General features: G+C 39.2%; 1 protein-coding gene across 2 annotated transcripts; it reads right to left on the reverse strand.

Moving 5' to 3' along the window:
* Window positions 1-1224: 1224 nt before the first annotated feature.
* LOC103355130 (annexin A11-like) lies at window positions 1225-12756 on the reverse strand. 2 transcript variants are annotated; one of them, XM_008278799.1, is made up of 15 exons: window positions 12683-12756; window positions 10540-10809; window positions 9126-9205; window positions 8106-8486; window positions 7855-7942; window positions 5588-5682; window positions 5143-5256; window positions 4869-4959; window positions 4217-4296; window positions 4069-4125; window positions 3838-3931; window positions 3598-3693; window positions 2510-2568; window positions 2273-2395; window positions 1225-2162 (listed from the first exon to the last, which is right to left on the reverse strand). In XM_008278799.1, exons 2-15 carry the CDS (start codon window positions 10805-10807, stop codon window positions 2103-2105), a joined length of 1686 nt encoding a protein of 561 aa, XP_008277021.1. In that variant the 5' UTR covers window positions 10808-10809; window positions 12683-12756; the 3' UTR covers window positions 1225-2102. The 2 variants fall into 2 exon arrangements, with proteins under 2 accessions (XP_008277021.1, XP_008277022.1); XM_008278800.1 differs by having other exon boundaries at window positions 8106-8339; window positions 12683-12752.
* Window positions 12757-13656: the final 900 nt, after the last annotated feature.

Here is a 13656-nt window from a genome sequence, read left to right on the forward strand (position 1 = left end):
AATGTTGGCAGAAACATGACGAAACACTTTGAAATTACCTTATAAAACTCATTTAATGATATCTAAATTGTCTTCTAAAAACTGATGTAATCGCATCTAATCTTCATTAAAATTCTAGTTATTGTAATCTTAGCATCTATCTAAAGCCCTCAAACCTTCTTTGCCATTTCTAGTCGATTTTAACATGACGTGATCAAAACTGATCCTTCCAGCATGGCTGTCGTTACCCAAGGGTCCCCCCGTGCCTCTGATAGCACTGCAGACATGGTAGACTTGTTTAATGTGGCCAAGGCAGCTTTATGGATGCCATCAATTCCACGTGCTCCCTCCCCTCCTCCCCACTTCACAGAGTTATTGATCGTAGTGCAGTTAACTCACACACACTACTGTAGCCAGCCAAGCGCAGAGCCACATCTTTACAGTCAAAAGGGTTTTAAGCGAAGCCAACGGGACTTAATAAGGCATCCAGAGCTCCTTGTGCAGCCACACATGCTGGCTCTGCACCCCTCCAGGAAAGAGAAAATTATCCGTCTGTATTGACTGAGCAAAATGCAACGTATTTAAGAGTCACCAGCAGGTTCCTGACATTGATTGGGAGACTTTCGACACATTCAGCGTGGGAGAATCGAGACACTTGTTTTGTGGCCTGTATAAATGGAAACTGTGACCTGGGCTATTGATTTAATGCCATCATATGATGATCCACATGAGTGCTGCTTGTTGAAATTCACATCTTTTGTGTGGCGATTGAGGTTGAATAATCACTTCACTGCCCTCTACTGGCAAACTAAATCTAGTGCCCAACACTAACATGATCAGAGCAGTCGGGAAAGGGTCTCGACAGCTCAATTGCTGAAAGGAGAACATGGTTATTGAGTGCTACCACATGGTATAAATAGTCAGAGGCTTGATCAAACTCTAGAGCTGTCATCAGCTAACAATTTATGTCAGTTCGTTTCAGATCATAAAATAAAAATGTAATGGTGTTAAAGTGTTGGATGAAAGGATTGCTTTTAATGTCTATTTTCTGCAGGGCTTGTATTCATTTATTTCCACTTGAAAAATGTGTCATTTGCTAATACACACTTCTGCATACAGCTGTAACTGCTGTGAATGCCTTCTCGTGAGAACCACTTGTATAAAACGTATTAGAAGAATGCCTTAGTCAAAATAAAAAGCCTATTTATAGAATGTTTGTTGCGATGAACCACAAATAATTCCAGCGCATGTTCTCAATGTTTATTTTCTGAGACTCATGAAGACAAGATCACAATTTATGAAATGTGATGTTGGGTTTTGCATGCTACAACAACAGGTATACAATAAACAAATTAAGCGCTCCCTATCCCTTTACCCCCGTCCTGTGTACAGTGCACAAGCTTACACAGGACACACTCAACTAGTGTCGTGCAAATCGGTCTGATATACTTTTGTTTTTTTTTTTAGCTTTCCAGAGCCAGGGGTGTGTTCAAACACCAGATTTTTTTTTCCAGCACACACACTGATTGGACAGATAGTTCGTATTTCCTGAATTTGCCAAAAAGGGTTTTGGATTGGACTCGTATTCTCCACCTTTAAAGCATCTGCATTAAACACAGCACAACTATGATGAACAAAACAATACAAAATATAGAAGAGATTATACAATTGCAAACATTATCTTTTACTTTGGTACATAGCTGCTATCTACTCTGTGACTCATGTTTTTTCAGCATTACGGAACATCAGAAAAGAAGCTGATAAACGCATCGGATAACATTTAATATCTGATCGTATTGGCACAATTGAAACAAAACAATTTATAAAATATATAGCTCTTAAAATTCTAATGTACGCTCTTAACAAATCCATTGTCTGACCGTGTATATTTGACTCATATATCCAGCAAAGATATGACAAGTGAAAAAATATAAAACCTTTTGGTGACACTGTATATATAAAAGTAACATGTAGCAATATGTAGACGATTCTTATAGTTGAGTAAACATTGCATTGGAAGCATTGGCATGGCATGCAGGTTTGCAGTTTGTATATAGTGCATAAAGATAAGGCAGAAAATTGATATTTATAGAAATCTCAGTAATGCAGTGGAAGTCTGGTTTTCAGTCACTGCCTCCACAGAGCTTCAATAGGAGTTTCTTGTAGTCTCCTGATGTGTCTCCCTGGTAATTACACAGAAGCATTAGCAAATGATTTAACCATATGTTTCACAAAAACGTGCATACTTGTTGCTTTAATTTAAATACAATGCTTTTTTATACCAGATACTTACAGAGATGTGCGTGTAGAGGGACTTGCCGTAGTTTTTAACATACTCCTGACGAATGTCCAGCATGTCGACCTCTGAACGGGTGACCATTATCCGGATCAGGGTTTTGTCTTTGGTCCCAGCTCCCTGAATACATGCACACACACAAAATTACATACAAAATGGGAGGGGCATTTAAATTACATGCTATGCTAAGCATATGTAGTAATGTTTAGAAAATGTCAGGACAGGGTATCCCACCTTCATGGCCTTGTAAAGTCTCTCAGCAAAGTAGGCAGGTGTATTTTTAATACACTTCACTGAAACATAGAAAGTAACTATTATCAACAAAAGCACAATATCTGTCTATTTTTTTAAACAAACGCTGCCATTAAACTATTATGAGTACATTGTAAAGAACAGAAAAATGTTTAACACAGAAAAGGCAATGAAAACAAACAAATTTAAAGCTGCTTCAATATTTGTGTGGTATCAAATGACTGGTTTCTAAACTTGTGATGACTAATCTTTTCACTCTATTTGAATCTAGCACATTTATTATTGTCTGCTTGAGTCCACCTACTTACATCAATGTGACAACTGCATTGAGAGCAGCAGGCAGCTGCAGTATTAAGTAAACAAGCTCTGATAAATGTAGTGTAAGCTACCTGGGCAGCATTAAATGGCATTCCAAAAAAAATAGTATCTAAGCATCTAAAGAAAAAAGACAGATTCTGTTCTCATAATGCTACTCTGTTAGATAAACAAGCAACTTAATAAAAGTCATACAAAGGTAAAGCTGTCTCTTTCAGCCTGTTTCTGGGATTTTTTTTGTCCCCTAGTGGTCAAATATTGGTGAATGCAGCTTTAAAGTAAATCATATTTTGGAAGAATGTAAATGTGAAATCAGAGACAAAATATGAGCAAAATAAAAACAAAACACAGCAACAAAAACAGTGCAAGACTTTTAACACGGCAGTGCAAACCACCTCACAATGACACCATACAGAGTGAGTGTACAAGACTGATGAGAGAATTCAAATAAAGCACATCTGAAAATCGGTTACAGTACCATAACCCTGAGAAATGTTGGCAAAAAAAGGAAAAAAACAAAGAGATTACGCATTGAACAAAACCCCTACCTTTGCACTACAGTACATTTACTTTAGGAAGTTAGGTTGGCTATATTAACACAATGAGCATGGATGGCTGAATGTTACGTCAAACATGTACCACAGACAAGCTTCTCTACAGTCATTAATTAATTATGCATGACATACTGTAACTCTCGTAATAGAAGTGGCGTGGCCTTTCTAAGAATAGACTTGAATAGGTGTGTGCATTCTTACCCACTGCCAGCATGCCACTCTCAAGGTCTCCGGACATTTCCCTGCCGATGCTCTTCTCAATATCCCTGCCACACATCTGCTGGTACTCGAGAAACACTACACACACACACACACACACACAAGCACACATTCACACAAATACGCAGCATTAGCAAAATAGCTAACTTACTTTTGAATTGGTGACTTGATTCTCAATTGTCCTTTCATAGGTTTTCAGTTAGATTTCTTCATAAAGCATACCTGCTCTGAGATGGGGTTTGCTTCTGGCACACAAAATAGCATTGAACTTGGACTCATCTGTTCCCAGTTTGTTTTCTCCAGCAGCATACAAGGCCTATTAAGATAAAAGCAAAGCGTCCAAACCAAAAAGTCGTTGCAATCAGCAGGTCAAGTTATAAACAATATACGAGCCACCAAGGTGTAGATAAACGATGAAACTTTAATTACTAATGAGAAAGAAACAGACTTTACCTGAGCATCTTGTTTAGCCAGGGAGATGTCAACATTTTGTCGTTCGTCCCGATTACCCTACGCAATACAAAACAACACATTCCTAATTAAATTTCATGGTAGCTGCTAAGAGAGGTATAAAGGGAATTCGTTTGTTTCGCAGCTTTACCTGAGCGAGAGAGATCAGGAGCCTGCGGAAGTGGCCTGAGGTGTCTCCACTAATTGCATCCTCCAGTGACTTCTTGTACTCTGAAACAGCACAAAAGTAAGAATAAAACAACACGCCCCAAAAAAACAAAACAAAACAAAAAACAGATCACAAACAAATACGTGGGTTCAAATTAAAGAGACTTTTTGCGTTGAAGTTGGTGATTATCTGAATATTTTGTTTTCACACTTGAACTGAAGTATTTTGCAAATGCATTCAAATCACGAGACACTGAAACTTTTTACTTGCATCTTTTGGGGCATATTCTGTAGGTAGGGGGACAAACAGCTTAATTTACTAGCAAGGGAAAATAGATTACAGTAGATTTCTATATAATTGTAAATAAATAAAACAACAAACAAACTGCATGAGGTCTTTATGTATTTGTAGTTGTGAAAGCCTGATTTAAATTTATCATAGATTGAAAAGGTTAGCACTATTGTTAGCCATAACACCTGCATTATGAAGTGTTATAATAGTATCTGCATCTAGGCAGGCTTAGCTTTCTATAAATATAGTAAAACTCTTCAAAACTAGTGTTGGGATGCTGTGAGATAAAGAAGAGCAGAGCGGTGGAGGAAAGCAGTGCTTTTACAGCCCTGGGGCATCACACCTTGTTTGTAAATCCGGTTTATCTCCTTGATTTCAGCGTTGGAGCGGGAAGACAGGATCTCTATCAGACAGGCCTCGTCAGTTCCAGCTCCCTGTGAGGAAGACGGAACAATGATAATCTCACAGCCTCATCCTTGCCAAAATTCGTCCTGTTTATGTGTGTTCACTGAATCTTCATTCAAACCGACAGCTGATGCAATTCTCCACAACATTCCATCGTAACACGTCGACATGCTTCCATATCTGTGTTGCAACGACATTTTGTGAGCATTCACCTTTATGGCACTGTGGAGTTCATAGGCATCAAACTCTGCTGGGGCCTTCATCATGGCCATGACCAGCTTCCTGAAGTCTCCAGACAGTTCTGAATGCAGGTCCTTAATCAGATCCTGAAAGTGGAAACGTGCTTGAAATAACTCAAAACCACCATTAGCTGCAGCAGTGAAAAACTTGCTGCAAGAAGCTCTGGGCATAGCTATAATGAGCTTTGAGGACATCTAATCCCCTCTCCATTTTACTGGAAGCGCCAGCACCTGTTGTCTGCTTGTCACTATTATGCACTGCTCTGTAATGCACACTGAGCCATGTAGGTTTCCATCATAGTCTATGGTGTTTCTTGTTTAAACTTAAAAAAAAAAAGATACTCCTCTAATGGAAAATGTCATTAGTTAACACAATGACAGTAGAAAACAAAACAGTAAACATGAACAGGACTGTTACCTTTCCATAGGCGGTTTTGAAAGTCCTGAGCATAGGCACACGCTGCTTGTTGGAACGACTCCCCAGTAACTCGATAATGGCTTGCTCATCAGTTCCTGCACAGACAAGTCCACAAGGTCAAATCAGACAAGAATCACAGGTAATAAAATGTGGCTGAATTTCAAATATGATTGATAAGTACAAATAACATTCATACTAGGGGTGTGCATCTCTACCTTAAGAGGCAATCCGATACAAATCTAGATACAAGGGTTACGATACGATTCACTAACGGTACATTTTAATACATTATGATGTGATTCGATAGCTTGAATCTATTTGTGTGGTGAAAAAAATTAAAGATCAGATGCATCAGGTCAGAACAACGTCATTGTGTTTATTTTTCGAATACACAAACAAGACAAACTGTTTCTGTATTAAATATGAGAGAATATTAACATTAACCCCTTCAGCATATTGCAATCCATAAACTTTGCAAACTGAAAACATTCAACATGGCCTCAGTCTGTTCTGACGCATTTTATCAAACCAAACTAATGCTCTGCTACGTGTGGTTCTGGTCGGAGGCTGCTGTGTGTATGTTTCGCTGAACAAACCCGAGTGAAGCTTCAACTTCTGCTCTGGATCTCTGACACTGAATGCACAGACTAACACACAACACAACGTGCTTCTATATTGTGGGTTTTGCTTGGCCAAACAATAATATATTTTGTGTGTTGTTATAAAACAGGCAGCGTATGTCTGTGTGAAGTTTTGACTATCACCAGTTGATCTGGGCGTGCTTCCTGAATAACCACCAGGTGTTAAACCAGGGCTCCAGACTAACTTTTTCACTGGTAGCACCACTGTGAGCAACTTTCTTATTTGGTCACGCCTCCCACTTTGTCACAGGCAAAACTACATCACTTGTTGAACGTCTGCTTATTGATAGATGCTACAATTTACAGATGTTCCCTAAACGCAACACATTGCAGGTTTTGGTAGCTGCTGTTAGTGGCCGCTGTGTGCTGAAAAACACTATGAAAATACTTAAACTGTGGCATTCTAGTGTCAGATTTGTCTGAGATAGAACCGAGTATTTTTAAATTTAATTCCTTTTTGCAAAGGGGAACCCAAAAAAAAAAAGGAAAGGAAGGGGCCCCCAACTTCAACAAAAAAACCAAATTTTAAAGGAGAAAAACCCAAGCCAACAAAAATAAAAAAGGGCCGGTCTCCAACAAAAAACAACAACCCAACAACGAAACAACAACTGGGGGGAACCCGAATTTTAACCCCGGAACAAAAGGGTTCAAAACCCCCCAACCAAACTGAAAAAACTTTTGAATTTGGGCAACAACGTTAAGTTTGCCGCCCCCAAAAGAAAACGAAAAAAAAAAAGAACTTAATAAAGAAGAAAGGTTGAAGTTTTTCAACAAATCCTCCTCAAAAAACACCAAGGCCGGGCGGGAAAAAACCGGGAAACGAAAAACCGGAACCGAAAAAAAACAAACAACCCCAAGTAAAACGGAAAAACCGGGAAGGCCGGCAAGCCGGTGGGCTGGTGGTGCCAACAAAAAACGTAAACGAACCACAACCCCCGCAAAACAGGAAAACTGCCAAAACGGAACCGCCAAAATTAAGAACAAAACCCCAAACAAACCAATCAAAAACTAAAAACCAAAAACCAACCCCCCAAAAGAAAAAAAAAACCAACCAAAAAACCCCCGAACCAAGGAATCAAATCATAAAAAATAAAAACCAATTCCGGGTGGTATCGGTGAATCTTTACCCCCCTAATTAATACCTAAAAATAAAAAATCTCTTTCCAAATATACAAACAATAACCCAAAGAAAATGAAGGCTGCCCATAACTACAAAAAGTAACAAAAGTTATAGGATTCTTATGACTAATTAATAAGGTGTTCCTTCACAGAGAAGTAAATACCCTTACAGCTCCCTATGAAATGATGTGTTCATGTGTTATGTGCTCATAAAAGACACACATATTTTTGAATACTATAGTTCTTTAGCTTTCTAAGTTACCTAAATTCCCCTCCATTAAAAAAATAAAAAATAAAAGTAAGTGTTTTGGTAAATGCCGGTCCCTTTTCTATGTTTGACCTTCACTGTAAGACAAAGGGTGACACTAGAGGACTGTTCAATTTCATCTACTGAAAGTGGATATTTGCTGAGCGTTTATTTAAAATACAGGATATACAGGAACATATGGGAAGAAGATCTTTAAATAATTAATATTGTCTGATAATGGTCCTGTCTGTAACACTTACCAAAACCCTTCATGGCCTTCCTCAGGACCTCCACATCCTTAAGTGGGTCAGCTCCAGGAAAGTCCTTGATTGTTCCCCTGAATCCCCTCTGAGATAACAATACAACAATTTCCACATTGCAACAGTGTTACTACAACAAAGAGTTTGTTCTCTTTTAAATACTGTGAACGCAAAAGGTTTTCTCATCATAAGACGACTGATTTTTTTTAACCAATAGAGTCAAAAACAAAACATTGTTTAGTGTTTCTTACATTGACTGGTGGAGCTATTGGCATGGCTCCTCCTCCTCCTCCTCCATAGGCTGGCATGGATGGATTTGGTGATGGGACCTTTGGGTACCCTGGCATAGGTGCTGGTGCTCCTCCGTAACCAGGCATAGATGGGTTGGGTGATGGTGCACGGGGGTACCCAGGCATAGGCTGGCCGGGCTGACCAGGGTAGCCCATCGCTTGACCTTGCTGTTGGGGGGGCATGGTCCCTCCTGGCTGTGGGTACAGGCCATATGACTGTTGGTTAGGGAAGGGGGCACCATACCCGCCAGGTTGAGGGGCAGGTGGATACCCCCCAGGGGCTTGGGCGAACATGGACGGGTTTGGAATAAAACCCCCCATGCCTGAAGAGGTCTGGTTGGCCTGTGATTTGGAAAGATTGGCACTCCATAATTTGCGCACAGATTCTTGAAAGAATATTTTAAGCAAAGCACAGATAGCAGGTCACACCTTTTTTGGAGTTGACTTTTTTTGGGGGGAATTGGCCTTAATTTAAATCAGTATTTAACAAATGTCCAATTAACTGGCCCCTATGACAGATCAAACTTCAGAAGAGACACTGAAGTTGCTTGTTGTCTTTACGTTCTTCCAGATGCATGATGTACAAGTATCCAAAGAAAGTGTGGCCATGCTAATACAATGCAATTCCATATATCCGATAGCATAAATGAGAATATAACAGACAGGACGACGCATCAGGAAAGTAAAAGGGATAAATATTCATCAGAATGATAGGTTTAAGAAGGTTGGATAAGAATTAAGTACATGCCTGGTTTTCATGCAGAAGAACTAGAGAGAGAAGCTGACAAAGGAAATGGGAATGCTGAAGGTTTTAAGGATGCGTACTTTGTCTTACCGTAAACTGTAAGGATGTGATATTCCATTAAAGGCTGTGTAACTCATTCTAACTGGAATATTCAACGCAATAATCCGATGACAGTGCATTACACACACATATATAGAATTTTCTGGGTGCAGGTGATACTCTTAGACTAAACTTACCATGCCTCCATATCCAGGGTTGGATAAGTTGTCAAGACCAATGGAGGGATATCCACCAGCAGGGCCACCTCCCCAGCTGCCTGCAGCAGGGAACAAAGAATAAACTGTTTAGGGAAGTTGAGGAAGTATTGTTCCACGAAAACACATGCAAAAAATTGTCTGACAATAGCTAACTGAAACAGGAGTGACCCTTCTCACTGGAAGCTCCTTTTTCCTGCTTGTCAGCTACTTAACAAGTATGTGAAAGAGCTGTGGAGGGAGAATGGGAGCACTATGCGAAAGAAAGACTCTGGGACTTGCTTCTCTTAGCAACAGCCGAGATTTGTTTGTTTTTGAGGGAAAAAAATTCCAGTCCGCTAACTACAAGTCTCATGATCAGTATGGCCTGCAAACAGGATTTATCTGACTCATCCTTTCTATGATAGGATTAGAATACCCTGAGCACAACACGCTGTTTCACTTCAGTTTCATTTGCACGTGTTGCTTGATATTTTGTGAAATACTCAGTTACAGTCAGAGTTTAGCTAAAAGATCAATGCCACTCTTGCGTCAGTTGGGTAAATGACAAGCTATAGTCAGCAGTTTGTTATCTTGATTTCAAAGCATAAAGGCTGTGAATTAGGAACCAGCTACCCTGGCTCTGTTAAATGACAACAAAATCACCCTTCTAGCACTTAAATTAACTAACTAATTAATACATTATATCTTCGTTGTTTAATTCATTTAAAAAAATCTGACTGACAAGAAGACTTCAGACAGTCACTGTGCACTGGCAAGATATAGTAAAAACACAATGTCGTTTTTACACTACATTTTTTGTATGGATTAATCAAACAAGTTATGACATGTAACTCTGTGAGCTTCAGAATTCTTTACCTTTAGACAGAGCTATGCTACATATTCTCTGTACCTGCTTTCTGCTAAGCCTACCGAACTTGCTGGTAGTGGTAGTTCCTCATCCACCATAGAGTCTATAGATGTTCCTACAGAATGATTTTCCAGTCAATTAAATGGGAATTTAAATTTGGAATTGTCGACTAGTCTAAAAATAAGGAAAAATTTACCAAAACTTAACAATAACATTAAACATTGTGCAAAAAAGTAGATACATTGTGCAAGTAGATAATTAAAAGTCATTTGAAAACATGAATCACCATTTGCAACTGTGTTTTAAACACTGCAGACATGTAGCACTTTGTAGCATGCATATGAATACTGCACTATATCATACAACTACTCCTAAATAAATAGCACTTTTAACAGATGTCAACTGTCCTACTTTTCATTCTTGCTGGTTTGCAACATTGCTTATGTGAACAGTATGAATCTTCTCATCTAACTCTTAGTAGGACAGCAATAAGACCATGTCCAGAATGCTGACCCCTTCCTTTAATAGTGGTGATCCTTGGCTTACCTTGAGGTGGTGCCTGTGGGTAGCCTCCTGCTGGTGGATAGCCTCCAGGCTGTGAAGGATATCCTCCTTGTTGTGGTGGATAACCTCCAGGCTGTGGTGGATAGCCGCCAGGTTGAGGAGGGTAGCCGCTTGGCTGTGGTGGGTAGCCTCCTCCTGCTTGGGGTGGGTAAGCTCCAGGCTGGGGTGGGTAAGCACCTGGTTGTGGAGGGTAAGCCCCAGGCTGTGGTGGGTATCCGCCTGCCTGATGGGGGTATCCGGGGTAGCTCATTGCTGTGAACATAAAAAGAACAGTCAATCAGAGGGCTGCCTAACCGATTTAAAAAGAAAATCACATTAATATTCATCTTGTGGAGCCACCTCGGCAAAAATGCACCTTATCTGTTGGCAAACAACAGTTAAACAAAAGAAATACTCCTCTGACATCTTTAAGACATATTGAATGTGCTTCCATAGTTTAAACACACCCAGCTGTAAAACTGCTCCTCCTCATCTTTAACACTAGAGAGAACCCTTCACTGACTAAGACATGAGCAATGTGACTTTTTCAGTACAAGGGCATGTATATAGTAATCTGCTTTGACAAATGCAAATTTGAAATACAATAATTATATAGTCAGTTGTTAGATTTGGCACATAGCTTACTAGTCTGTTATATAGGTTCCTGTGTTGCATGAGTTCCTTGACTCATGGTGCAATACACTGTCTGCTGATTGTAAAAGCAAACAACAAACGGCCTATTACAGTCATCCCTAGTTTTAGTTCTGCAGCGTATTCACCGCGGTCTTTTCTTTTGAATAAAGCAATACAAGTGTCACTGTCACTAAAATCTAACGAAGGGCAGACTCTTCCATCCCGGGCTGTTGGCTCACAGACGTTGCTAGATGAGTGGTGGGGTGGTGAGGAAACTTTCATTTTGGTCAAGCCTAGTATAAAAAGCCTGTGTCCCAGTAGGCCTGCTTGTTCCATGGTAAAACTGACTCCAGTGGACTTAAATGGAACAGCCCTTGTTGCTTTGCATTTTATTAATAGAAAAAAGACGATACTGTATTTGGATATGTGCACAGAACAGATAAGATACCCTGGGAATACAGAGTGAACACATCAGTTGTGTTATAACTTAGTTTTAGTTTCTTTGGTGAGAGTTATTAAAACCACAATGGCTGAAATACGTTCAACCTTTCATCCAGTACACTTCCCCTTCATGGCCTGCGGCTGATGTCCAGCTCCAGACCACTGGTGCTGAGTCAAAGTGCTGTTGTAACATCCTTCATTAAAAGAATTACTACAAATGTGGCTTGCCTTATTTAGAGACAATTTGTTCAGGTTCAAACATATCACATGTTTCATTCTCCAAAGGTGCTAAACATGTCACATCCAACCACTTTCACACTTCAAAGTGTGAGGAACAGCAGCCGGACAAACCCACACAGCATACTGCAACCACTGCACCACTGTATTTGCTCAGGGAGCTGGGCTGCTTGTAAAGATCATTTCAGGGTCATAAAAGAGAAAGAACCTATTGATAAAGTAACTGCAACCTCCATAGTTACTATAAAACTGTTGCTATTAGCACATTTTGTGTCAGCCCACTCTATTTATAACTTATAATGAATGCTAGGTCGGCTAAATACATATCATTACCAATGAGTTTACTTTGGCAAGTGGACTCTATACTAAACAGATTATGGAAACGGACTATTAGCTTATGAGTCGAGCTAAAGTTTTACTTCAGAAAGAGGGCTAGCTTACTTGAAGTACAAGGCTGCTTCAGGCCTGTACAAACCTCTATTGGAAACGAGTGGAGTTACCTCCCAACACAATTTACATAATGTAGCTCCAGCTACTTCGTAAACTGAACCTTACACTTCGCCGTATCGAAGCTAGTTAGCACTAAAAAAACCGAACAAAAGCCTCACCGAGACCGAAACTAGCATTTTATAGCCGTACGTGGCTGAGCTAAATGTACTAAAGACTGTAAAACAGCGTTGGCAGGCCAGCTAACGTCAACGTCGAGGAGCAGAGTAACGATGAACAACAAAACGACTGCAAAAAAACACCAACAACACATCTAAATGGGGCTAATTCAAAACGTCTACTAGGGTATGCTGTATTGTTTTAATAGTTGTTAGCTTTTAGCACTTACTTTTTTTTTTATTTAGCGTGTAGCAGTCTCTTCCTGGTGGACGTATTCCTTTGGACAGTCTCCGTATTGACTGTATTTAAGTGGTGTGGGTGGGACTCAGAGTTTCCATTTAGGGAACCCACCCATTTCCAGTGACAGACAGCCTGTTCTGTGACAACAGCCATAAACAGACACCGGCCACTGCAACTCATTCACACACCTGAGCATTAGTGCCATAATGGAAACTGTGACAGACACACGTCACCATATACTTTACAATAGGTGTATGACATGGCAGGTGTGCTTCCTTGTACAAACATCTTAATCAAGTTTTAAAGTAAGTACGTAGAAGAAGAAAAAGAAGAAGAAGAAGAGTTATAAGATTTTTTTTTTTAAAAAGTAAATACTATTTTCTGAAACGTACTTTATTGTATACTACATACATACGTGTGTGCCTTAAACTTAGAGAAGGCAACTTAAATCTAAAAATTTAGACTAAAAAAGAAAAGAAAAAGCAATTATTTATTCAATTTTATTTAATTGTGTGTGTATATATTTCATGATATACGTCCTATATATTTACACATATGTGAAGACCATGTATCCATGTATAATATGGCATTCTTGAGTTCGCAATAATTCAATTCAATTCAAATAACTTTATTTATCCACTAGGGGCAAATCAAAAGCTCACTGAGTATTTAATATAAAGACATATAAAACAAAAAACAAAACAATAAACCATATCATAAATATCACATTACATGGGCTGAATTTTGGAGAGTCAGGGGACATGAAATAATATGTATATAATATAATATTATATGTAATATAATTCCTATAATTGGACATCTTTGAAACACATATGAACAAAAACAATCATTAATTTTGGTTCTTTCATAGATTTATTATAGGTCTTCTGGAAAAATGACAAATCTTTTTTCCGTCCTATAAAATTAGGAGTTATGAGGGTCATTGGAAACTCAAGACTGCCT

Source organism: Stegastes partitus, unplaced genomic scaffold (assembly GCF_000690725.1).
Source record: "Stegastes partitus isolate 25-593 unplaced genomic scaffold, Stegastes_partitus-1.0.2 Scaffold133, whole genome shotgun sequence".
NCBI classification, from domain to species: domain Eukaryota; kingdom Metazoa; phylum Chordata; class Actinopteri; family Pomacentridae; genus Stegastes; species Stegastes partitus.